This window comes from Micropterus dolomieu, linkage group LG23, assembly GCF_021292245.1.
Source record: "Micropterus dolomieu isolate WLL.071019.BEF.003 ecotype Adirondacks linkage group LG23, ASM2129224v1, whole genome shotgun sequence".
In the NCBI taxonomy this organism is placed as follows: Eukaryota; Metazoa; Chordata; class Actinopteri; order Centrarchiformes; family Centrarchidae; genus Micropterus; species Micropterus dolomieu.
In genome coordinates, this window is record NC_060172.1 from 30,110,823 (window position 1) to 30,138,143 (window position 27,321).

Below are 27,321 nucleotides of genomic sequence, written 5' to 3' on the forward strand. Positions count from 1 at the left end.
ATCATAACTGTGGTTACTGTAAAGCCCCAGCTCCAAAAGCCTTTGTTTCCTTTATTGTGGCTTTGGCATGCCAAGATCAAACAGGCTTATCAGCGGCTTCAGACTCTTCATAATTCACTCCATCTGAGAGGAGAGATATTATTGGTCTCATTTGAATTAGATCACTAGGTCGATTCACAAAGATGGAGTGTCTGACTAAACTTATCAACAGGCACTTGGCTTGCCTCTGTTGTTGTATGATTTACAATTACTTAAATGCAATCACTGAAACCATTTCTCTCTAATGCACTATTTCTCCGATTGATTTTGACACAACAAAACACGTCTCCCTGTGCTGTGTTAAACTAAATTATGTGTGGGTATTTTAACAGAGCATAGTTAGGCAGGAGCATCTGCTGTTCCTGCCCACACAATGCCAACATGGCAGTCAGCCTAATGGCTGATGCCAGGTGGCAATGCCAGGGCACCGTGACGAAACACACACATCCCTCGCTCTTCCGCCTTGCCTTTTTCTCACTCCTATTCAAGTCAGGGAGTGTATTTGTTGTTGCGCTTTGAAAGACCGTTGAACATTTCTACAACAGCAACATGAATTAGCCTGTAGTTGTCTTTAAGCTTCGTCTAATTGTGTTTGCTTGTAGGAAGGAAAATATTAAGAGGAAAATATCAGTGACTAAACTTTTTGTCTGACTTTGTTCCAAACAAATCACATTTTGGGTCTGTGCTACGTTCACAAAGGTTTCTGTGTTCATGGGTCAAAGATAGAAACCGTTTTCTCTTTATGTGGCAACGTGTGATAACAGGACAGAGAGGAGCCGTAGACCTGAATAATGGGTCGTCATGCTTCTTCATTTGTCCTACCTTTTGTGTCCCGGGGGCTTTTGCCAAAGAAACTGCGTCACTCAGGTGTGTCTTAGATACACAGGGGAAGGGACTGCTGTAGTAAGACTGCGAAACACAATGAGAATCAGCATGCCTGAGAGGATCATGAGCATAGAATTGTAGCAATCCCAACACACTGATTCAGACAGAAACAACATACCCCTTTGATGTGAGAAGATGTCCCTGAGTCAGCCTCTGGAATGCTTGAAATCTGACAGCATGGACTCTCCTCTTCAGCAAAGGTTATCCTCAGGCGCTGAAGTGCACCTTAAGCACAGCTTTACATGTGAACGCAGGTTTCTGTGTCACGACATGATGCCATCTCAGGAATATTAGTCAGAAATGTCTCACAATGGCTTCCAAGCAGAACAATGCTGGGAATGCATGATCTGCCCTCTCCTTTGTATGTAAATTGGGCAACTCTAGAAAGAACTGGAAAAACTACCAATAAATATGTAGAACACCTTGATTTATTGAAGGGAAAATGCTAATGGTAACAGTCACTTTCCACTGTTTTCACTGTACTTACTGTAGATCCTTAGCACTTCATCATTTTTATGTAAGGTAACTTGAGGCCAGGGGTTTTCTGTGGCAATAAAAACTGAGTCTGCAGGCCTCTGTAACCTTGTGGATGTAACTCATAGCAGAAACACTGAACTTTTATAATGACGTTGACAAAGAAACTGTGTTTAATGTGGATCAGTGACATCATGGCCGATACCCGAACCACTTATTAAGGTCGGTATCGGCACCAATACTGATCCGTTGTATCAGATGGGTCCCTTCCTAGGTGTACAAGTCTTTCAGAATCAAAGATAAAACAACAACTTCTTTCTACATTTTTCTCTGATGTTCAACAAAATACACATAGAAATCTATAGGACACACTACAGTATCCTCTGTGTCATCAAAAACATAACATTGCTACTACAAACTTAAGCTCTCAGCCTTTATGGCATTGCAATCAGAGCTAATTTTAGTCCTGTCCACATACTCTGCATGAGGCCTGTTTACCGCATGCAATGTGGTTGTATGCAGCGTGCCCATCAACGTGCTGCAAACAACCACGAAGAGCAAACAAAACCAGACACATCCATGCCAGACTACACAACAAACACACTGTGCTCCCAGCTCATGTGGACTGGCTTTTCCACAGTGATATTCCACCAAAGAATTTTACTGCCTTAACAACCTCACCTGAGCCCCCCCTTTCCCACCGCCCCCCAAAAATGCTTTATACTCTTGCTTTGTGTGTTACTGCAGACAGAGTCTAACAGGAGGCTGTCTGTATTAGTCCCACACACTAACAGGATTTTATAAAATGCTTACTGGAAGACCTCAGCTATCAAGGTTCATCAGTGCTTGACTTTATTTCCTAATCCAGTCAAATTGGGGGAAATGAAATTTCTTGAAGGAAATTAAACATTTATGTCCTTACCTCTGTTTTTATGTTCCCCCAAATTCTCAATGATATGGAAGTCCATTTCTGCCAGGAAAATTAAATTAAATTGAGGAAAAGTGAGTCTTCATGAAAAAAAAAAAATTACGAGTGAGTAATATTTTTTTAATCATGGCGTTTAATCATGACTGACTTGTCATCATTCAGGTGAGGAAGTAAACGTTTTTTTTTGTTGAAATCTTTTTTTCCTGAAATGTGCTTCCATAGAATTTATTGAGCACAGCCTTCAAGAGGCATTGTGTTGGTTTAGACATTTCAAACATGGTTTACCGTTTAATTGTTCCGACACACATCTAAGCCAAAATCCAGCGCCGCTGACCTGACATATATATTATGGCTGAGTCCCTGTGAGACTAGTGGCCCTTTGCACAAAATAAACATAATATGCAGGGTTACCGGGATTACTTTACCAGATGCTTAGATATCTGGCTTTCACAACTCACTTTGTGGCCCATGCTCTCTTTTGGAAAATAAACTCCCTCACCTCCTCCACTGTGTTGCAGTAAATTTTGCTGTCGCCTTTTCACAAGATGTTGCTGTTGGACCTCAGCTCTGATCTGATAGCTTACTCATATATTGTAAAAGTGTGTGTCAATTACAGGCTGCTGTACAGTTGAAGAAGAACACCTGCCATCTGAACAGTTTAGTAGTATTTATAAGGCAATTGAGCATCATAAAAATAGATATGGAACTGTTTTCTCACGTTATTGGTATTTATTGTGCACAAAATAAAACATTCAGATTACGATCTGACTTGAGAAGAACACTCCACAAGTCTTTGTCCTGCAGTAAACACCAGGCGTATGCGGTCAAGGAAAAAGAATCAGGTCAAGATGCTGACAGCTTTCCCCCTCCGTTTTAAATGAATGGCCTTCCATATTCACAAAGTCCAAACATGAGAACGCAGCGCAGGCAGTTGATATGCAAAGTGATTTTGAATGAACACAATACCAACCTCAAGTCATCACACAGAGCCACAACAGAGCTCTGCGACTTTCTAGCAGTGTCTCGTCTGTTCTTTTGTAAACATAAACAAAGCTAAACAAAACAGGGAACACACACAGAAAACATATTTTGTTACCCACTGCAGCTGGTTGTGATTACCGGGCAATCAAAGTAAAACAAACTATCAGATGGAATTGAGGCAGCGCTCAAAGTAACGCTGCCCTACAGGGGGCCCTTCCTGAGCCTCCTGAGAGAGAATTCAGGCAAACCCCTCACAATAAAAGAAGCTGTGGTAAAGATCGACCTTCCAGGTCCTAGACTGAGGACCTGCTGGGAATTTCACCTATATAGTCACTTTTACCTAAATATGGTGAAGATCAGATATGGTTTAACTGTTCAAGGACACCCCCCGCCACCTCTCAAAAACTCTCATTAATACTTACAGTATGTGGTGCTGCAGCTGGGACGCCCTGCTGACTGCTTTTACATCAGCTGAGCTGAAGGAAAGCACCAGGAAAGGGATTGCTGAAGATTACATTTATTTGATACACACTTCCAAAAGGCTTTCCTGTTTACCCGATTGCCATGATGAGTAATCATGCCATACCCTTAGGCTCTGAAAACAACCACCGTTTGCTTGCCTCAACAGGGGAACTATTTTTCTCATGTCATTTTAAAAAAATCTTACAGATGTCGTGTTTCATGGTATTTGGAGTTTCACTGCTGTGCTGTCACAGCAAGTCATCTGCTGTTATTTAACAGTGTGCCCTATCTGTATCGAATTCACTTTTGAAATTCCTCCTCCACTCAGATATGCATTTTGCTTTTTGTTACGTCACTTGGATGTTTTACCTTCACTGTGCAGAGTGATGTATGTACAGTTTTCACATTCTTGAGGGGGGGGGGGGGGGGGGGTCTCTCTGTGCTCACCTTAAATCTCAGTTTAATACTTAGATGTAGGAGCAGGATTATATGTTATTAGTCAAGGTAGAGTATTTTTATATGTCTTAAAACATGCCTGGAGATGATCTTTGAAAATGTTAATAAAATGCTTTTTTTACTAGATGGAAAGGGATTAAAGTGTTTCTGATATTAAGAAATGTAGTTGCAGTTCTGAGCTGTAATGCCTTAAACTGGATAAACACTTTAAAAAAAAATGCTTTTCAAAAGTGCCTCTGTAAAAAATAAAATTCAATCATTGCAATTAAAATGTTTTCAACTTTCAAAATATTTGAAAAGTCTAAATCTAAATGTCTATGCATTACAGTATAACTAGTTTAATACAAACTATGAAAAGTAAAGATACAAGGCATGTTTCTATACTTTAACAAATAAAAACACATTTTCTTTCTTTGAAAATTAACCCCTTTATATTTTTATGGCACTCTAAAGTCATTAGCTATCCAAGATGTCCTAAATAATAAGACAAAATTAACTGCTAACTGTTTATATCACTTTCCAATTTTACTTTGTTTTCTATCCAGTAATACAGGCTACAAAGAATATCGCATTCATGTTTGTATTTGAATCTCTTGATCCAGACTCTTTCCACCATTTTTGTAAGCTGCAGTTTGACATTTCTCACAACAAGGGATAAAAATCTGAATCTGAGCTTGGACGGTGCAAGGAAACAGCAACAAAGCTCTCACTCTGCTTCTTTCTACAGGTACCACAAAGATCACAAGGAATCGTGGAGACTACCCTCGATGTATTGTCAACAAAGTGGTCACAGTGTGGCCAATACAATATCTAAAGATAAGAAAATGTCAGTCTGTTGCAGCTCTCTAAGATCAGTTACATTGTCCAGCATCAGACATTGATGCTGTCTCTGTGAGATAAAATAATCAGTCATCATGCACACTCCTCCGTAATCTGGTATTTTTATTGAATTCTTATTATCCTTTGATGCTGCATTTATTGTCTTGTATAATTATTGCCAATAGTTGATTTAAAAATCTACATCTAGATGAAGTTTTGAACCACCAGGGGGAGTCACAAGCCTTTCTAGAATAAAATACATACACTTTTAATGAGGTATTGGCATTTTGTCAGGAGTTTGAATTGAACCAATGTGCTTCAATGAAGTGCAGCTATACAGGCAGATATTGGGATGAATGAAAAGTGGCATTTCACACCCTGAAAAGAATTCCCTTTTCCTTGCTGCCACCTACTGGTAGGAAAAGAGGGATGTAGACAGACCGTGTGGTGAATTACTACTTTAACTTTAATCTCATTATGGCTGTGTGGAACCTACTACAGCCAGCAACTTAACCTGTTACAGTTTCTACTTTTTCACATGCATCATTTTGACTAGGCCCTGTAGGAAAGATTAACATTAATGATGGCTCTGTTGTATTCAAGTGTCCCAATATGCCATCAGAGTAAGACAGTGAGCAATGAAAAGGCCTGATAAGCCTCCTCTGAGCAGCCTATCAATGCAGCTGGTTGTCCAGCATGATATAAGTAAAAAAATAAAATAAACCCTGGTCAAACCAATGTGGCCAAATATAAATTATATATATATGTATATAAATAAAATCTTGCTAAATCTACATTAATATATTTCATTATTGTATTGTATTGTATTATTTCATTAACATATTATACGTCTGATACAGCGTTTCATTTAGTAACCAGCTGCATATCTGTCTTTATTTACAAGGCCTTGTTATCCACAACTGATATGACACCAGATCACAACTATCCTTGTACCAACACTGAACTGGACACTATACACTATAAACTGAATCAGGTCGGCTGAACTCTTTTAAGTCCCTTCTGAAAACATACTTTTATAGGAGAGACTTTCCCGATCTTATTTGACGTTATTTTATCCCTTTTATTTTATTCTACATTACTTATTTTATATTTGTCTTAAACGTGTATTTTAGTCTTTTCAATGTTTTCTTGCTTTCATCTTGTATTGCATTTTGTATTATTGTCTTTACACTTGTTAAAGCACTTTGTAACTTGTTTTTGAAAAGTGCTCTACAAATAAAGATTATTATTATTATTATTATAATAAAACTTACAGTCATTTTCATTATCAGTCAAGCATCGTCATATGGTCTATATTTTTTTGGAGCAAACAACAATCCAAAACCCAAATGTATTAAGTTTACTCTCACACATGACAAAGAACAGCAACAAATGTTCACATTTGAAATATTTGTTAAAATTGACTCAATCTGATGCTGATCCTCTCATTTCCTGTCAGTTGACCAATTAATCTGAATAAACCTGAAGTTCCGTTTTTGCTACTGTTGTACATGTGTGTTGTTTTGTGTGACTGAATAACTTTGGCTATGGTCTAAACTAACTTTACCAACAGGAAAAAAAACATGAACGAGATACAGGGAGCAACAAAGAAATATATAAGCTAATTAAATTCAACTGATGATCTGGGACATGCTGGGCTTTCCATATAAATAGGTTTCAACATGGAGAGCATGAGAGGGAACTAACCTTTTCATTTTCTGGGAACGAAAATGTAAGCAAACAAGAGGAACTTTAAAGTTCCCCAGAACACCAAACCATGTTAGACTAATAACCGCGTTTCACCCCATTCAGATTATCAGATTATGACTTTTTATAATGTGGGTGGAGGAAATCAGAGGAAGCAATTGATACCTCTGGTAGGAGAAGACAGACTTACCTTACACATTCTCACATCCTGCTGCTCTAAATACAATAATTAGGATATTAAGTGATTCCTCATATTTCTGGGAAGCGTTGGAACCATGTAGGAAAAAGTAGAGTAAAAGAGATTTTATCTCAATGGGTCCCCCCCGGTTAAATAAAGGTTAAATAAAAAATTAAAATAAGGATACAGGGCTATATTAACGTTATATATTGAGGAATATGGTACCAAAAACTGTTGTAGGTAATGAGGATAGTTGAAACCTACACAAATGAGTTGCAGATTGATAAACAACATCGAAATAGTCCAACAAAAAAAAGGTAATATAAACTGTGTGGCAAGTTTCTTTCAAACACTAAGCGTGAAACAGTTTCTAGATCAAAATAAAACACTGCCTCCAAAATTAATTTTGTGGACAATGTGATCAGTGTAAGATTTTAATGTAAGTTCAGAGTCAAGTCATTAACCCAGCTATATAACTTTATCTACTCTATGCAGAAAAGTACAGTAATTACAAATTATAGTTGAATTATTAGATTTAGTTTTAAGGCTTTGTCTTGTACCAAAAACCATAATTTAAGATTTTGAGTCGTTTTTGTAAGATATTGCTTGCATTTACTGAAGAAAACTACAGTGATGGTATATTGTTACAATATATTTAAAAATTAATCAATCCAATATAGTACACTATGACTTTATACACTTAGGCTATCTGTTTTGTTTTTGAGTGAGGATAAGTAGTTGGGTTTTTTTGTTAATTTAGAATATTTACGGCCATCTCGCCCAAATTAATGTATTTTTATGTCTCCACGCCAACCTGAGCAGAGTAGTGCCGGCGGCCGACACTAGAGGCTTTTTCTGCTGCTAGGTCCTTGTGTTGTTTTGGTTAGCTGATGTTAACCCATGCTTTCTGCTGTAGCCGGCGGTAACGGTGATGGCTCTCCTATGAGGCGGGGGAGCTAGACGGTGTTTTCTGACTGAACACCGACTAAGTGCCGTGGCCATGGCCGGGGTTTTCGACATCGATTTGGATCAACCGGATGAGAATGTCTCTGACGACGAACTTGAGGACGGGGTGAGTTTACGTTAGCGTCGAAGCTAATACCGCCGCTGTTAGCCCGTTGGCTAGCACTTAGCAGCTTCGAGGGCCTACGCTGTTAATATTAGTGGTCGGGGTATCCATTATCGGACATGTACTCGTCCAACTATTTCCCGCGAATATGGTAGTGCCACACAAGACGCCCGCTACATTGAATTTAAGGCATTTCCAGTTTATTTTCTGAATTTGTATTGATAGCCGAGAACAATTTCAGTTTCATCACCGTCACGAGACAAGCACATCTTTAAGTGTTGCCGGCGGACAGGTTGGTGTTTCCCAGTGTTTTTTGACCCTTTAGATTCTGTGACCAAACACAATCCACGTTTCCCCCCTGAAACTAAACAAGTAACTTAGTGTTGGTGCCAAACCCTAACCAAACTGCTTGCATTTCACAACGTCAAACGCGTGTAAAAAAAAAACATGGTTAGAAACCCCCGAGGGCTTGATTTTCCTTTTGGGTTATAGAATATGAGTCACAGATTTTGGTGTAACACCTGCTTAAGTTAAGGTGACCACTTGGTCAGGCGCGTATAACCTTAACGTTAAGCTTTAGTCTTCGATGAAAAGACTGTGGCAACAAACACCACCGTTTGCAAACAACTTGAAAACGGCGCCAGGAAACGAAAGGCGCATACAAACGATAAATACCTTGCCTATCCACCTCACCGGGCGTAACTCCATGTCCGATAATGGCGTTACAGATTAAGCGGTTTTACGCTCAGCATCGTCTGCTATCGGGATGTAACGTGTAGTTACCGTGTAACTTGTTACGTGAATGCCACATATGGTTTGACAACGTTACGGGATATAAGTGAACTCAACAATAAAGCCGACCAACAACAGGCTGAAATGCTGCTAACGCTAAGGACCACACTGTTTGCTAGCTTTAGTAACTTACAGTAGTTATCAGATACTAACGTTACATTGGTCTTTGGTTTAAGGTTAGCTATAAGTTAAAAACACAGACTATTCAACTAAGCTTGGTAATAGGTAACTTAGTTCGCCGTAATTTAAAGCGAATTAACTAGGCTTGAACATTTTGCTGGGTAATAACTCCTTAACACTAAAACAATGTACCGTCCATAATACATCCACAAACAAGCTGAGCTGGGATGGAAATAACTTGAGATTTTCTGTCTTATTCCTCTTTTTTTCAGGGCCAGTTCAGTGAAAACATGGACCAGTGCAGTGGCTATGATTTGTGAGTATAAGAAAAATGGTAATTCACTGGGACCAAAAGGAGTAACGCATTCATATGTTTTTATTTAGATGGAGTTGTAAATAACTTTTAAAAGTGATTTGATTTTGTGGTAGATAGTTATTTTTTTATTATTAAAATCATGTAGCTACAGTATAAGTACTAACCAAATTTAAGTCAGTTTAACTACAGGGCTGGATGATTTGGACAAAAATGTTATCAAGATAAGATTTTTTATATTAGTTAATATCAATAACTATCACAATAAATGTCAAATCATTATTTCTTTCAAGTTTAAAGGCAGATTTTTGCTGCTGAGTGAAAATTGAAGAAACCAGATGGTTTTCTTTATGGTCAGAACAAACACTGGGATCACTTCATAAATCTGAGGTAGAACATTCAAAACAATTATGATAAAATCTTTTTTCAGCAAATATGCTCCCTTTTCCTCAACAAAATTAATTAAAATTAAATTCTTGTTCGTGTTTCAAATGAAATAAATAAAAACTTTTATTGAACGTTTTTTATGTTATTATTGAGGAAGATTATATTGTGATAATTATCATTATTGTTTTATTGCCCAACCTTACTTAACCTTCTTCCAAAAATATAAATTTGGAGAGTACTGTCTGACATTGTGGTCTAAGGTCTCCCAGAGGTTTTCAGTAGACTGTGAAAACCATAACCCATAATGTATATCACTTTCATGAAACCATCCATTCACCCCTCTTTCCCTGCCGGGAAGCAACTGCATTTGTGATTTTTCTCCACACATTTTATATATGTTTTTTTTCCTTAGATTTGTCACCTGTCCACATGAACCCAGTAATGCTTAGACAGGGTCTCTTAAAACAGGAATAATCATAATTGGGAATCACTGTACTAATGTGAATCTGTTTGAGGGGCCTTTGTATGAAAACCATTGGGAACCACTTAAGCAATGCACACCCATCTCTCTCAGTCAGCTGTTTGTTGCTAAGAACAAAAGTGGTGTACCAACATCAGTCTCAGTTGAACCCTTAGCCATGTTTATATTTAGGCCCAAACGATTGTAACTGTCCTTGATAATGGTCTTGGAAACTGTTAACACAATGTTAAGTGAATGTGCTGAATGTGATTTATTGTCTTTGTTTTCTTATATTCTTTTTATTTTTTGTTTTGCCAGTAACATGGATGACTGTGAGAAGTTTGAAATTTCAGAGAACAGCGTGAACAAAGGAGCAGAGCAGATCAGGCCTGAATGCTTTGAGCTGCTGAAGGTTTTGGGAAAAGGTGGCTATGGAAAGGTGAGGACTGTGATTCTCTGCCATGGAAATATAAATTCAAGTCCTACAGTCACTACAGGCACGACTAGAAATTTGGATTTAGAGGGTAGGAAATTAAAGCAATGAACAGTTGTGCAGAGCTGTCTAGTTATGTCTTTAGTTCTCAATGGGCACGGTATGTGACCCTTTCATGGTACACAGAGGATTTGATTCAGTGTCAAAAAAATAGACCCCAGGTTGTTGAAATATCCTGAAAGAAATATTTTGAAAAGTGTGGGAAATACACTTTGTCATTAGCTTTTTTAGCTTGGGACCTGCCACCACATTGCCACTATGTGGGGGGGAGGGAGTATATAACAAAGTGGCTGGTAATCTGAGTTTTAATGCAAAAAATCTCAATTATTGTTCATTATTTGTCAAAAACCTTATCAATCCCTAGAGATATATTTCAGTTTTTTTGTTGTGGGAAAGTTAAAAAATCCTACTACACCCTCAAATGCAATCAACATAACGCCGAACTGTCATCACCAGCACCGTCCTGGATCTAACAGTAAGGCCGAGATTAGTAAATCTGTTTTCATGGACTGTTTTGGTGTTAACGTTGCATTATTTTGGTCTTGCCAACCCCATAGAGTGCGGGAAATTTTCTGACGCTGTCTTTTCCAAGCCGGACAATGAATATGCACATCAGTTATTTTGGAAACACTTTTCACTTAGCAAGCAGATGCATGACTTAGTCTTTCTTGAAGTGGTTTTGTGTACGATGACTAAGAAGTCATTTTCTGCATCTTGGGAATTTCTCAGCATTACAAAGTAATGATTTTTTTGAACACGCTGTCATTTGTTTTGGTATTCTTATGTAGTTACTGTCTATATTTTGGCACAGCTTTGAAGTTTCTTGGCCGTAAAACGGAGAGAAAATAAGTCTTTCAAGAATTATGCAGTATTCAAATAGTCAAAAATATGACTTTGGTTCACACTCAGAGCAGGCGCTGGTTGCAGTTTAGTGAGAATAATAGAAGACAGTCATTTTTATACATGAAGACAGTGACCTCTGTCAATTCATTGCTTAGTTGAATGAACACAATGAACTTCATTACAATGCTAAGAAATGCCTAAATGAATGAACGTTCAGAACATGACCAAGTGGATTTTTTCAATCAGTAGTTGAGACATACATAATTGGTCTACACAGCCAAAGGAATGGTAATGATTTTCTGCAGGTCTTGAAAAGCCTACAAAGTCAAAATATCTAAAAGCCTTAGAAGGTATCTAGGTATCTTAAATTGTATTTACAAAAGTCACTTGAATATTTTATCTTACCTGTCGTTGGTAGTGATCAACTGTTTTTGCATCCCACTGCTGTCTGAAGAAGTTAGCTACCTATTAACTAAAAGTAGGAATGTTGCAACAATGAATTGTGGCTTCAGGGGGCTGTTCAATCTGTATTTTTTTTTGTTTGTCAGTGCTTGCATGAAAAACAATGTTTTCATCATACTTTTATACTCTCACTAATATGACTGGGAAACGGCTATTACAATGCATGGTGTGTGGTATTAATGTGCTGCGTGGATTTTACTTAATATTATGTCAATTTTCCCAGGTGTTTCAAGTTCGGAAGGTATCCGGTGCCACCTCTGGGAAGATATTTGCTATGAAAGTTTTGAAGAAGGTGAGTGAATCTGTCTTCCTCACGTTTGGCTGATGGTTTTAATATTATTCGGTGAGAATTATCTCAGTGGTATAAGAGAGTAACTCAGTTCTGCTCAATCTGTTCTCCAATCAACTATTAAAGGGGTGTTTTACTGCCCCCTAGTGTAAATCCAGAATGGTGTAGTGTAGTGCGGGAGCAATAGCATGTGCATTATCTAATCCATATGTAAGCGAACCCAAGTAACCTACCTCTATGGGGAATTAGCACCTTAAATACTCTGCTGACTCAAAAGCCCAATGCAGCTTAACAGTGTATCTTGTTTCATATACAGTGTGTCACTATGGGCCTTTTCTGGTGACATACTGGTGCATTTAGCTATGAAGCCAGAAGCTAAGGGCAGACCACCCAAAATAATGACAGCAGGCTTTTTTTCCCATGAAACCTCACATGTGCTGCTTCTGTTCTGCTTGGCCTCCTCTCTGCAGCTGACGCAGAGCTGGTGCCTGACTTTGCTCGAAAAGCCAGCTCTTGCTCCCTGAAGCTTGAGGTTTTGGTTAATGACTGTGTTTATTGGCTTAATGAGACTTGACTGTAGCCACCATACTGGGGTCCTGATTTGTGCTCTGCCTCTGCAGCTGATGTCGAAGCTTTGACACTAGCTAACGTGGGGTTAAAGTTATTGTCTGAATAGTTTCACACACCCCCGACTCTGTGTGCTTTTTCTGTCTCCTGTCAGGCCATGATTGTGCGTAATGCAAAGGACACGGCGCACACCAAAGCTGAGAGGAACATCTTGGAGGAGGTGAAGCATCCTTTCATTGTGGATCTCATCTATGCCTTCCAGACCGGGGGAAAGTTGTACCTCATCCTGGAGTATCTGAGCGGTGAGCACAATGATACTTAATTATATTATTTACTTAACTGTTGTAAGTGTTCTTTGACCTTCTATCCACATTTAATGAGCATAGGACATTGGTGAAAATGTGGGTCTCAATATCTACCGTGAATACATTTGACTGATTTGTGCTCACTGCAGGTGGGGAACTGTTTATGCAACTGGAAAGAGAGGGCATCTTCATGGAAGACACAGCATGGTGAGCTAGTTTGTCTGTCGCCGGTAAAGTCTTAACCACCTGGCCAGAGATAACATTAGTCTTTAGCTTTCCTCTGACTAATTCAGTGTTTCAGGTGATCAATGGGATTTTTTCCCCCCTGAGAAATGAATATAAATAAGAGTATCTGTTTCAGGATGTTATGCTTAAAATCTTTTCATCTCCTCATCCACTCACACCTCCTATGTTTGTATGCATATTTTAAAGTCCAACCCCATTATTTACAACATGAAAACATTTCCAAATGGCAACAGTGTGACAAACGCCCAGTGTTGCGTGTTGTCTTTGGAGGTTTTTCTTTGCTGACTCGTGATGTACAGAAGGGTCAGTGATGCCAGATGATGTCTGAAAGTCAGTGTGATCTGTTACCTTTGGCACACTGATGCCAGCAATTAAACAAATGGTTCAAAAGAGACAGGCATCAGCCGCTTGGATTTTGACAGCAGCACTTTTTATTTTAAATGTAGCTTAGCAGATGAGGACACAGATATTCAGTAAGTGCATTAGAGAACAGTCCAACAGGGAATTTTAGGTCTGGAGCATTCAGCTTTGTAAAAAGAGGCAGACATGTGACACTGTTTCTGAGGCAATGTGAGGGTCACTTGGAACGGGGACAAACACTTGCCATACCTGCTGTTCTGTTTCATAAACACAGTCTGTAGATGAAAACGGTGATTACACGAACCAAGCTGCTGAACAAATAAGGGTGGATAGTATTCGTAGAATAACCTATATCACATTAAAGCGAACACCTTAGCTGAAGATCACTAAGGAGCAGTGGGGTATTTAAAACATGTAGGTTGTTCTGGATTTTTTCTGTTGACAGTTTCTACCTGGCCGAGATCTCGATGGCACTGGGTCACCTGCACCAGAAAGGCATCATCTATAGGGACCTGAAGCCTGAGAACATCATGCTCAACAACAACGGTACAGAAAGCTGGAGTGTCACTCACAGAAAGCACTAGGGCTGCATTGTATTAAATTTACTGATTTAGCTGATGCTTTTATCCAAATGACTTACAATGCTTTATCAGAGGTACAGCCTCTGGAGCAGCTTGGGGCTAAGTGTTGAACCCGGATCTCCCACACCAAAGTCATGTGTCTTATTCACTGTGCCATTGCCACCCATGCACAATTAATCTGATCACATTACAATCGCGATGTCATCATGTGTGATAACATAACCGTAAAAGGGTGCCATTGAATTAAACAAAAAAGTGTGCTGTGCATGTGACACTTTAGTCTCTGTGTGCACTGCGGTCTGCTCATTGTCCACGCCCACACAGGACTTTGCAGAGCGGCCATTTCACTCACATATGCCCTTAAAAACAGATATTTGCGAAGCAGAAAAATTATTTATGAGCAGGACTACAACCTACCGTACAAATGTATATTTAGCCAGAGCTAGGATTGTGCCAATATGCGCTCCTTCTAGCTGCCTCGCTCCTTGTTCTGTTTTACTGAAGTTATAGTTATAAATGTTGTTCAGTAATCTTGTTTACATGAAGTGTTGCATGGGTTGTGTTGGTGCTGTTGATGTATCATGTATCCATCCCTGGTTCAAAAAGTCTGACACACCATAAGCCACAATGCACCAATCACAGTAGAGTTTTCTGTGTTTTAAAAATCTGTTCACAATGTGGCAAAAGCTGGTGGCGAAAAAAAACAAAAACAACTGTATTTCTTCTAATGCTTGTTTAACTTTGGTTGTTTATGTTGAGAAATACACATTTCAAAATGTCAGTATTTTGTGTATTTTCCATAATACTCAAGCAAGTAGACTCATGATACCATTTTTTCCAATATATTGCATTATTGTCTGTAATAATCACAGTAGGACTTTTTCCCCCAAATCGTGCAGCCCTAGAGAGCACATTAGACAAACTTGCACCTAGCGATGTCCTTTCCACATAAAATATTTTGTTCCCCCATTGGATTCTGTCTCTGGATAATCTGATACTCTATTGGAGGGTAATTTCTCTCATGCTCTTGTCTGCTTCTAGGACATGTGAAGTTGACAGACTTCGGCCTATGCAAAGAGTCCATCCATGACGGAACGGTCACCCACACCTTCTGTGGCACTATCGAATATATGTACGTGACACAGTCATCATGCACATTCTGTAGATTAGTTCAGATTTGAGTTGTGTAGAAGTCTGCGCATTCAGCCACATTTCCTACTTCTTACACAGGGTAGTGTATCTGCTCCTTCCTCAGGGCTCCAGAGATCCTAATGAGGAGTGGACACAACCGAGCAGTGGACTGGTGGAGTTTGGGAGCTCTCATGTACGACATGCTGACAGGAGCAGTAAGTGCACACCATTTGATCCCATAGTAGCATTGCTAAAGAAAGTAAAACTGTTTATCACAGCACAAACAGGCAAATTCAGGCTTGAAGCATTTGCTACTCATGCTAACTATTGTTTTTGTCCTCCTTTTTTTTCATAGCCTCCATTCACTGGTGAAAACCGAAAGAAGACAATTGACAAAATCTTGAAATGCAAACTCAGCCTTCCACCTTACCTCACACAAGAAGCCAGGGACCTCCTGAAAAAGGTGAGCTGCAAACGCCTTCTCCCTCTTGCCTCACGCTTCAGTGGTTGTGTTGTCTCTGCTGAAACATTTAGCAGTGGCAGAAAAATGAGTCTCCAAGCTTTCTCTTTCAGCTGCTGAAACGAAATGCCTCATTGCGTTTGGGGGCCGGACCAGGAGATGCCACTGAGGTCCAGGTAAATAAGGCTGTTGAAATTCTAGTCACAAGCGTATGCATGTAGTGTGTTGACATAATGATCTGGGACCTAATAAAATAACTCTTGAGGATGAGGTGCCTCTTGTCATGAAATATAAAAACCCCGTTGCTGCCGCTGTATTTTCCAGGCCCACCCATTCTTCCGGCATATAAATTGGGACGACCTCCTCGCTGGCAAAGTAGAGCCTCCGTTCAAACCTTCCCTGGTGAGTTTGCCTTTTCACGCAGCAACATCCTCTGTGAGCGTGTCCCTGCATGATGATTAACTGACTCGCTTCTTTTGGCAGCAATCGGCTGATGACGCCAGCCAGTTCGACTCCAAGTTCACCAGCCAGACGCCGGTGGACAGCCCCGACGACTCCACGCTCAGCGAAAGCGCCAATCAAGTCTTCCTGGTGGGTAATGAGTGGCGTATACCTCCCAGCAGACTGGATCTTTTTTCCCTCTATGTTGGAGTACAGAGTTTCTAGAACCGAGGAGTAATCCATTATTAAAAATGTGCATAACTCATCAATCAAAGGCCAAAAATAGATTATTTTGCTCACAACGTATCCACTTAATGAAGTTGAATTCTTGTTTATTTTGTTTTGGACCAGTACTCTCTTGGAGTAAATGTGATTTCACAGCAGAAGATAGTAGTAGTAAGCTTGAGAAACCTAGTAACGCCTGGGAGAGTAATATGTATGTATTTCATGAAGTAAGAAAGGTGACGAGGCGGAAACGTCAGTTATCAGAAAGGTAATCCACAGCCTGGAGTGGAGTATTTTTTATCTTTGAACATGGTATAAGTGTTATGTAACTCATTATTTGTTTACTGTTTAAGCACTTGCATTTAAAACTAATTTTGAGTAATAATTTTAATGACATTTAACAGCATTTACTCGTGCCCCTGTGTTGTCTGCAAACAAAAAATACAAACATGGGGCCAGCTCTGGACATAATGTTTTTAATTTCCTTTTCAACAAGTAGGTCTTACGAGAATCGGTTAATGCGTCCCATCTGGTTTAGTCCTGCTGGTTTTCCTGGAAGCTTCACTCACTGTTCCACCACATTGCATGATATGGTTTACTCAGTGTTTCATTGCTCATCATCAGCTGTGGGTTGTTTTTGGAAAGATGGTCTTTCAAGAGGTGGACTCAGATCTTTCTCTGTGTTTTTTTTTGTCCCCCACCCCTTCCCCAGGGTTTCACATATGTAGCCCCATCTGTGCTTGAAAACGTCAAAGAAAAGTTCTCGTTCGAGCCAAAGGTCCGCTCACCACGGAAGTTCCCCGGTAGCCCAAGAACACCTGTGAGGTAACAGAGTTGTGTTTATCTTTGGTTCCACTGAATTTCATTGATTTCTTTTTTTTTTTTTTTTCTCCCCACGGCGAGTCTTTCCCATTGATTACTCATTTGCTGACCTTGTAAATGTAGCCGGCTTAACCTAAATAAAGCCATCATTAGAAGGGTAAATAACAGTTCTTCTCCAAAGGCACAACAGGAATTATCTGAGGGCTCAAAAATAATTGTTCATTATGAGTAGGGATCAGCTGTGTAAATTTAGAGGAATTTGAAATAAAAGGGGAAAATGTGCTTGTCAGGCAAATGAAGGAAATTGATGACTTGTGGATATCTGCAAACTATTTGAACAATAAAATCATTCCTCCATTAAACCCAGCAGCATTGCCACTGGTCTATTTAGAGTAATTTGACATTAGACTCCATATGCTTTATACAGTAGTTGTGTAACACATGACTATGCCTCTGTTACCTTGTAAATAGAGCTGGTCATCACACACAATATCTCAGGGCAATGATCTTAGTTTCTTACATTTCCTTTCTCCACAGTCCACTAAAGTTTGTAGGAGGGGACTGCTGGCCCCGGGGACCCATGCTGACCGGCAGCCCTTCCCTGCAACCCATGGAGGTATCGACAGTGGAGCAAATGGACACAAACAGTAGTGGCAACTCTGAAGCCTCTGCGCCACTTCCCATCAGGCACCCCTCAGGCATTAATGCTGGGCCCTACAAAAAGCAGGCCTACCCCATGAACTCCAAGCGGCCCGAACATCTACGAATGAACCTATGACGCCCGGCTCGCACACGAACATTAGGAATCTCCCTCCCTCTCTTCCCTGTTTATTGTTTTCTTTCAGAGAGACTTGTAGGATTATTTTTTAAAATTGAATTGACGCCGTCAATGTCGATCACCAGCTCTTTCAGCAGCGCCTTCCCTTTTCTTGGCCTCCCAAATCCTCCTGACTCCGCCTGACTTCCTCAGCCTGATGCAGATAATCAGCGGTTTAAGTACAGTAAATATGTGGTGTGGCGTGAGAGAGGTGCTTTTCAATGAAAACAGACTTGCTTGTCGGCTCTGTAATGCCAGCTGATGAGTGAGCCTAGGTGGTTTTGGTGTACTCAACTGGCATTATCATACGATTTACTGGTGCTCTTTTATCCTCAAGTCTGGACCGGTTGTTCCATCACAGTGGGAGAATATGTAACAAAGGGAATTTATTTCTCCCTCAATAAGGCAGGCATTTTTTTTATTGTTTATTTAATGATCATCTTGCGATAAGACCTTGCAAGTTACACTGTCAGTAGGTAGAATTATCGGATAACATTTCCACAATGAACACAGTATTCCTTCATGTTTGAGGAAACATTCACATTGCCTTTGTTACTGGAGCACGGGCTACGGAAAAGCAGCTATAAAAAGAGAAGTGAAATTTCAGCTGAAAGCATCACTTCCACCACAATCAATACCAAATGCTGGCACTGCTTTACTAGTCCGACTGGAATGCTTTCTGTAGGAAGCCTGTCCAGAAGCACTGTTCAGTTCCTTTTGTGTTGAATGTAAACAGACTCTAAATGCCTTTTTTGTGTGTGTCACTGTCCTGCGCGTAGCTCCGATGACCCCTGCAGCATTATTTTTAACTCATCTATTCATGCCGCCTCATTGCCACCGTCATAACAAACACGTTGACTCAAAATAAGCTCAGCCAAAAATGACATGACTGCCTTCTATTGATTCAGGCAGCGTTCATGTCTTATGTGCTCGGGTGCTTTGCATATGCTGTATGTGCATTTACAGTAACAGGGCTCTTAGTGGTAGGAATTTAAACCAAGACTTATTTGGGTGGACCATCTGCTAACTCTGTTTGAACTGAGATGTATGACCTCTTTGTGTGATGTTAAGCTGCTATATGAGCCTCTGGAGCCGAGCCATCCGAAACTTCTCACCGTGAAACTGACCACGCCGTCGGACGCGGATTCCCATGATGCCAACAGAAAATTAAATGAATGAAACTGAGCTTAGGTTTGAATGGCTTCCCGATGTTTTGTGTTTCTTTTTATCCAAATACTTGTGTGTTTAGCAAATTGACCAAAAGTACTGTTTTACCAAATGATTTTTGCAGGTTAACTGCTGCTGTTGCTGGTTTTTACTACAGGGTTCATCCGTCAAATATGTTTTGTTCGTAACGTCGTATTTGATCACACTGACCACGTTGTTGCTTGCATTTTTAATGATTAACAAGGACCATGTCGGGCTGAGCTGATGGATTTTGGGTTTTGTTTTTCCAGTAACTTAACTTTTACTCACTTACTTTCTTTTTTTGATTTGTTACAATATTAATTTCAAGTGCCATTGTGTTTTCACTCCATTGTTCACACTATGCAAACTATTTATTATGTGGTAATATTTAGATAAGGCAGCAGAATGTGTGATAATTTCTTTTGGCATTCCTGACAGAAACTTATTTATCATAATAATAAGCATGTACAATATGATTTTATTTCTGCAGAATGTGTTACAGCAACCTCGGATGCAGTTTTTTTTTTGTTTTGTTTTTTTTATTCCAAAATTGAGGACAGTGACCAAATGGTCTATCAGTATTTATTGTGGGGCAGAGTATCCTATTCAAGGTTGATATTTCAGATGACATTTTGATATTTTAGACTTTACTTGAATTTCAGTTTGTATTTTTTGCAGTGCTAAAAGCAAGGGCAGTTATTGGGGGGGACAGATGCAAAAACCAATGGATTGGCATTGTGCCTTTGTTGACAAGAGTACAGTTTCTATGTACAGTATACTGTTTATTGTTAATGTGTGCTGGGATTAATCTGTAAGATTCTGTTCCTGTTACATCTCTCAAGGATGTAAATTTCTTTTCTTCACCAGTTTGTCATATGATACACTTTGCTTCTGTTCAGGTATGCTCAAGAAGTAGCCTTCACACAGATGTTTGAGAATAACCAATTTATCAAGCGTAATTCAGGTGGGAAACACCATCTTTGAGCAGAATAGGTGTTATAATCACTGGTTGGCATTGAAAAACATTACTGGTCTTGCTTTGTCACCCCTAGATCTGCCCTTCAGATGGGGAATGTTTATATGTATCATGTACATAATGAAGTCAAAATAAACTAGAATTACCAGCCCAAGGTTGTATGCCTCCACCAACCAGTCAAGGTGCAGTTTACGGCAATCTCTGTCGAGACTCATAATGTATGTAGTGAATACTTGGAAAGTACAGGGAATTTAGGTTTTGCTAAATGGAAGTTATCACTATATTGATGTTACATGCGTATGACCTCAGTGAATATACACTGTTGAACTGATTATTGAAGGATTATCATAGATGTATTGGCCAAACAGGTACACATGTACTTGATTACTATGTAAAGATGGATTCTTAGCAACACAAAATGTGGTGCTTTTGTTTTCTCCTGGCATTTTTAGATGCGAAGCACCCTATATAAGCTGTAGGTGAAACTCGGTCACAGGATTACAATTAGCTAGGCGCGCTTCGGAAATCTGAATGAGGCAGAAATCAAAAGGGCAGAATCGAGAATATGGCAGAAAGCCTGTACTGCGCTAGTTATTATTTACTCATTGTGTCGTCCCTGTCAACTTGTGTGAAATCTGAGTCACCCTGTTCATTCTTGGCTAAAAACCCGTTTTCAGGTCACAATGACCTTTGACCTTTGGAGTCACAATCTCCTAATCATGAGTTATGGTGGTGAATAACGGCCAAGTGTGTTTCCATGACATTTTGATGTGAGTGAAGCTGACCTTTGAGTTAAAAAATGTCATATCCCATTAAACATCTGTGTGGAGTTGTATAATTACTGAATCAATTCTTGAGTTATGGCCAAAAATGTTTGTCAGTCATTTTGAGGTCACAGTGACCTTTGAGTCAAAGGTGTCACCAGTTCATTGTCCGACCAACTGTGAAATATGTTCATCAATTCTTGAATTACGGCCAAAAAAATGTCTTTTGACAGCAGTGACCTTGACCTTAGACCACCAATATCTAGTCACTTCATCCTCAAGTCCAAGTGGATGTTTGTGCCAAATTTGAAGATATTTCCTCGAGGGTGTTCACGAGAATGGGCTGTACGGACAAGCCAGAAACATAAGCCACTGTTTACGCCAGTAGGTCATCTGTTGTGACGTTTTCATTTCATCTCTTAAAACAAAGCAGGCTCTACTAAGCCTCTACACTAGAGTCTGACAAGTGATTCTCATTTTGCTACATAAAACGAGTCACAAACATCATTCAAATGTAGATCTTTATTCAGATAGTTTATGGACCTAAATGGATAAAAATAACAGTGAAATGATTTTCATACATAATAAAATAGACATTTCTCCCTGTCTTTGGTTTTTACAAAAATGAGGCGGTCACCTCTATAGAAAAATAATTTCTGTGTAAATCAATCTCAGAAGCTCAGTTGCAGCCTTCTCATCAGTTGTGAAAAAAATAGTCACAAAAAAAAAGCTGAAAGCAAAAGGAAAACTGTTTATTTAGCCAGCCATGTCCGTCCTCAGTGCCTGTAGGCAGACCTTTGCAGGCTGGCAAAGTTCTGGTCATACCAGCACCATGTGATGTTACGGTGTACAGGGCTTCCTAAAAGTCTTTGCAGTATGTTAGTTGTGAGCCCTCCAGTCTCACTTTTCTCCTGAGCAGAGGTCTTCAGCTGCTTACCTCTCCACATTTATTGTTACAAATCAGAGAAGTTGCTTCTACAAATTTAAAAACACTGGATAAGAACGGGATCATGTGTTGCATGTTTATTCAAATGTATAATGTAAGAAAAATCTGTTTAAAATACTTTTCTATATATTTCTCTGATGCTCCCATATTTACAAGGAAAACAAACTGGACAATTTGCTGCCCCACAAGGAAGGTTGATATTAAGATTAAAAGGTGAATAAAAGCAATACAACACATGAGGAAACAACTTAAAAATAGAAACATCACAAAACACTTGGGGGCATGAATAAAATCAATGTTTGTCTGAAGACACAAGTAGGGATGTACTGGTAAATAAGTCAGAAACATGCCTACTGCAGGCGCAAGTTGTGTGCCCTTACTGACCTCAGCCAGCAGGAGGCACAGCCCTAAGCTGATTTATGAAACAGTGTACAACATTACTTGTCAGTGGAGTTTGACAGCCATAGAAAAATCACATTAAATACAAACCCAATACCAAATCTTTACACCCAAAAGCTTCCCGCCTGTGCCTTATAAATCAATAAATCTGCAGGTGTGGAGATGTGGCTCCATCCCTCCATTTGTAGACCTTCTCTGTGATCACAGTGCGGCAGAGAGGGCAGCTCTTCTCTCGGTTAAACCACAGGGCGATGCATTCATCACAGAATATGTGCTGCACAGCAGAAAAGCAACAGCATGTCAGCACTTCCCATACATGATTAGATCTACACAACTGATGTACTTCAGTGCATATGATTCCAGTTCTCCCTCTTAACTAATCTTGCTCTATATATAATAACTTGAATTAAAAATACAACCAACTACCTCTCAATAGTACGTTTACCTGACAGAGTAGAGCCCGAGGCTCCCTGTACTCTCCCTGACAGATGGGGCACACGTCTCCAGCCTCGCTGCACTGACTCCTACTGGCTGCTGTGCCTGTATGCTGAGAAAAAACAAACACCTCAACACATCTGGTAATTGATTCGGAACATTTACTATTTAACAACAAAGCTGTTTACCACTGACCTCGCCCTTTAGAAATATTCTCACAGTTTTCAGTAAAGGTGTCCACTGTGCATACAATCCTAAAAGCTGAAAGAGAGAACAACAAAGTCATAAAATAAAAAGACTTCCACCTGTTTTTTTCCCCCACTCAATATTAATACAACAAACTGCGAGTTAGTTTGGCTGATCGCACCTTCAGTATGAGGTAGAGCAAAGCCAGCAGGACCCCTAACGTGAGGCCAGGGGTGCCGTCAGCCTCCTGGTATGTGACCAGGTAGCGGAACCACAGTGGAACAGGAGCCATGGTCTGGTGGACCTGACTCAGCTCCTCAGTCAGCATCAGCCACCGCCCCTGAAGGGATAAACACACAAAATAAGAACTACTGAACCGGCACTGCCATGCTTTTTTTTTTAAAACCAACAATCCAAAGAAGAAATCCACCGCTCACACCTGGGTTCTGTAGGTCACCAGCGAAGATGGCATCAGCAGAATAAGGCACTTAATCCCCATGGAGAGGAACTTTATTATGAAATTGGTGACGCCGACAGCCCATAGAACCTCCCAGAAACCAAATGACTCAATGGTTGGGCTGATGAAGATTAGGCTGGAAGGAGATATTGACATTCAGGTTAAATGGCATGTACATCTCAGCACTGTCCAGTGGATTCCAGGTACAGCTGTGTACTTGACTGCAGTACAGGTGGAGACTATAAACATACGCTGGTCAATATGACAAATATAGATTTCACAGTGCTGTTTGTACCAGTACATTATGCTTTCTGATGCTTAAGTCATGAGTTCTGCTGGATGAAAGAGCGGGATTCAAGTCCCCCAGAGAATAAAGAAATGACCACAGTGTATTCTAGTTGCTTACCTGGGCCACAGACAAACTGGGATTAGATTCCAAGAACAGTCTACAGTCACCCCGTCTTATTGTTTTGGGTATCTAATGTGAGATTATACATTTATTCTTACCAATTGTAAAGGGTATCGGTGAGGAAGGTGTAGTAAAGCAGGAGAACAGAAGAAATCAGGAACACTAGCAGCCATACACACTGCAGCTTTGACTGACGATCCTGAGGGTGCACACAGGTGGTTTAGAAATCTCACAGCAAAGAAACGTACAAGGAATCAAACAATGTGTATTTCTGTGTCGACTTGCCTGAAGAAAGACTTGAGTTTGGATGTTTTTATTCACATACAGAAACGTCGTGAAGAGGCCAACCCCAACTGCTAGACCTGGCGAACGAAGAGGAACGACTGTGATGAGTTGTCTTGTGGTCACAGTTGTAATAAATGGTGTTTGCTTAACCCTTACTCACCGAGTGCATGTTGGATGACCAGCTTAGCACACAGTATGATGAGGAAAGGAAGGCTCTTTTGGAGCCAACGGAAAAGACAGCGAAGCTCTGACAAGGAGGTGCTGGGCTCTCCAGAGTCCGTATCAGAGTCAGGTGGGTCAAGCTCAGGCTCCGAATTCAAGTGGTGCTGTACCCGATTATGTCCGTGCGACTGAGAATGGGAGTGGCTGTGGGAGTTGACTCTGCACCTCCTGGATGATGCGCCTCCACTGGACTCCCCAGGCCCGCCGCTCATGGGTACTCGCACCTCATTGCTGTCAGGGTTGGCGGTGGTGGCAGCAGCAGCAGCAGCAGCAGCAGCAGCAGCACCACCTGGGGCTGGTGTCCTGGTGAGAAGCTCTGGTTGCAGAGTTAGGGATAAACCATTTCCTGCATGAGCACCCTGCTCACTCGAATTAGGCTGCATTACAGTAGGAGACTCCCTCAGTTTCAGTGCTCTTCTGGAATCACTCCTTTGACATGCAAGACAAATGTTTGCAGCCTCAGTCACAATGTGCTCAGCATCAACTGTATTACGCCTGTTTTAACAAGTTTATATGTAATCAACTAATGGAGATTGCAGTGTGTCAGAAACTGCATAGAACTGTTTTATTGAAGACTTTGCATTTATATTTGAATAGAGTGCATCAAACAATTTGATTGACAATCAGGTAACATTGTGATCATATGGATGTGTCATTTGGTTATTTAACATTGAATTGATGAACGTATTCATTTGCAGAACACTTAAAAGGCTCCCACATTGACATATCAAGAGGACAGTATTTTGTGGTACAGGTTCACTCCCTAACTATCGACTAATATTAATGATCAGGTTAGCTTAAATTGTGTAGGCTTAAACTGAGTAGCAGTCAGTTCAGCCGGTGTTACCTCGATCCATCCTGTTCTTCAAAGCTAATTTACTTTAGTTGAAATGTACGTACGTTACTTCAGGCACTTATAATGTAACGTTATCCATGCATTAAACCCAGAGTGGTAACAGGGCAGCTGCCCGTTTGGGCTGCCGCGTTAGCATTTAGCAGCTAACAGATGTTATCTATCAGGCCGGGTTTGCTGGTCGTAAACGCGTCCGCTCACCTGTCATTCTGCACCCGGAGTTTCATGATAAGCTTTTGGTCCCCATCTAATACAACGTCCAAGTCACCAAACGAAAAGAAAGCAAAAGTAAACCAAAAACAAAACTAAGCCTTTATCTTTCAGGCTAAGCCATAAGCTGGTGATTCAGACATCTTGACGTTGTTTACGACAGTAGACGTCGCGAACTTCTTCGGTTGGATGTTTACGGCGTATTGGGTGTAAAATTATGCAATGCCTCCACCTACTGGAATATTATCTAATTACATGCAACATATGATTAATGAAAATTAACACAATTTAAACACACCCCAGCATAGTTAGCTCTGATGTATATAGTGACGTATTCTGTTTTATATATGACCTATTCTATTTTATTTATTTATTTTATTTTTAATATATATTTTTTTAACACACATACACACACGCTTACTGTTTTTTTATATTTTTTTATTTTTATTTTTAACACAAACACACATATACTTTGATTACTTTACGCTTTAATTACTTGTTTAATGAGATGTACGGGGTTGATTGTTCTTATGTAGTATATATGATGCTTTGGCAATATTGTTGTTACACATTCATGCCAATAAAGCTAATTTGAATTGAATTGAATTATAGCTTAGCATTTGATCAGTAGCCTATACACCGCCATTATCCGGTTAATGATATCACTACAGTTGCAGGTAATTACTACAGCGGGAAACTGAGTTACCATGTGTGAGTATCCAGATAAACGTGTGACATGTTCATCAGATATCTCTGTTATGGCTTTACCTCTACAAACAGCTTCCCGTCTTCTGGTAGGCTGGGAAGCTGAGGAGTTAGTCGCTGAACCAGAGGATGCGGGTTCACGTCCCTTCTGACTTGTACTTGAGCAAGACACTGAATTCCTACTAGATCTCAGTGCTGTTGCTATAACTATGGCCTTGGCAGCCCTTCATTTTCTAGGCTACTTGCTGTCTTTCTTGTTGTTTCTCTTCCATACATAGGATCTAAGTACCTCAACTCCAGAGGTCATCACCTGCCCACCTGACAGCACAGCCCTCTGGGTACTGGCAACCTGTCTGGAGCCATCTGCGTTTAGGCTTTTATCATATTCACAAGAGGAAAATTGCGCAAGAAGCTTTCAAACTTTAGGTTTAGGGTCATGTTCTTTATCCAAGTTATCACATTTAGCTCTGATAATAGGTGCTATCTTAGGACATGGTTTATTTCTAGAAAAACAATCTGAAAAAGGTTAAAATAAATTAAAAGTTAGAGTAACAATGATATTTATTCACTGCTGTTTTTGTCCATACTGTATTCATTTAGGAGAATAAGAATTCACAGCTGCACTGTGAGTAGAAAGGGTCATCTAGCTGAGATTCACCGAATAATTTTGTTTCCCAAGGACAGTGGCAGACCCTCTTTGCCGTTAAGCAGGCAACATTTGAGAACGCAATGACCTACATCACAAAACATTCTAATCCACATGATTTTTATGTTATTAATGTCTGCTTTTGTGATATAATTTTTATTTCGAGGATAAAACAGTAATTACATCTGGGGGCGGGCGAGTCCACAGCCCTTTGCTGCATCTCATCCCCTCTGTCTCTCTCTCTCTCTCTCTCTCTCTCTCTCTCTCTCTCTCACACACACAGTTCCTATCTCTCTTCATCTGTTCCTATCAAATAAAGGCAAAAGCCCAAAAAATAATCTTTAAAAAAACATTAATTACATCACATTACAGTTTACGTTTCATTAAAATTTGATATTGGTGATATTCCCATTCTGACTGACTGTTACATTATGGTAAATTTTTGGAATTTCAAAGCCATAGGATGTAATTTGTAATTTGTCGTTTTTTTATCACAAAACAGGCACAAGGAGCACGACTCATGAGACC

General features: G+C 40.0%; 2 protein-coding genes across 4 annotated transcripts; one reads left to right on the top strand and one right to left on the bottom strand.

Annotated features, from left to right (window-relative positions):
• Nucleotides 1–7,767: 7,767 nt before the first annotated feature.
• On the top strand, nt 7,768–21,114 carry rps6kb1a (ribosomal protein S6 kinase b, polypeptide 1a). Of its 3 annotated transcripts, none has more exons than XM_046040066.1 (15): nt 7,768–8,001; nt 9,183–9,226; nt 10,389–10,509; nt 12,092–12,160; nt 12,879–13,026; nt 13,179–13,236; nt 14,081–14,181; nt 15,258–15,348; nt 15,472–15,562; nt 15,703–15,810; nt 15,921–15,983; nt 16,132–16,209; nt 16,291–16,398; nt 17,186–17,298; nt 17,833–21,114. In XM_046040066.1, the coding sequence occupies exons 1-15, from the start codon at nt 7,930–7,932 to the stop codon at nt 18,071–18,073; spliced, it is 1,506 nt and encodes a 501-aa protein (XP_045896022.1). In that variant the 5' UTR covers nt 7,768–7,929; the 3' UTR covers nt 18,074–21,114. The 3 variants fall into 3 exon arrangements, with proteins under 3 accessions (XP_045896022.1, XP_045896024.1, XP_045896023.1); XM_046040068.1 differs by having other exon boundaries at nt 7,770–8,001; nt 10,424–10,509; XM_046040067.1 differs by lacking the exon at nt 7,768–8,001 and adding an exon at nt 8,135–8,290.
• Nucleotides 21,115–21,547: 433 nt separating this feature from the next.
• On the bottom strand, nt 21,548–25,615 carry rnft1 (ring finger protein, transmembrane 1). The gene is made up of 9 exons (XM_046041077.1): nt 25,434–25,615; nt 24,318–24,808; nt 24,158–24,234; nt 23,971–24,071; nt 23,446–23,599; nt 23,188–23,346; nt 23,016–23,081; nt 22,831–22,932; nt 21,548–22,659 (listed from the first exon to the last, which is right to left on the bottom strand). Exons 1-9 carry the CDS (start codon nt 25,457–25,459, stop codon nt 22,525–22,527), a joined length of 1,311 nt encoding a protein of 436 aa, XP_045897033.1. The 5' UTR covers nt 25,460–25,615; the 3' UTR covers nt 21,548–22,524.
• Between the last annotated feature and the right edge of the window lie 1,706 nt (nt 25,616–27,321).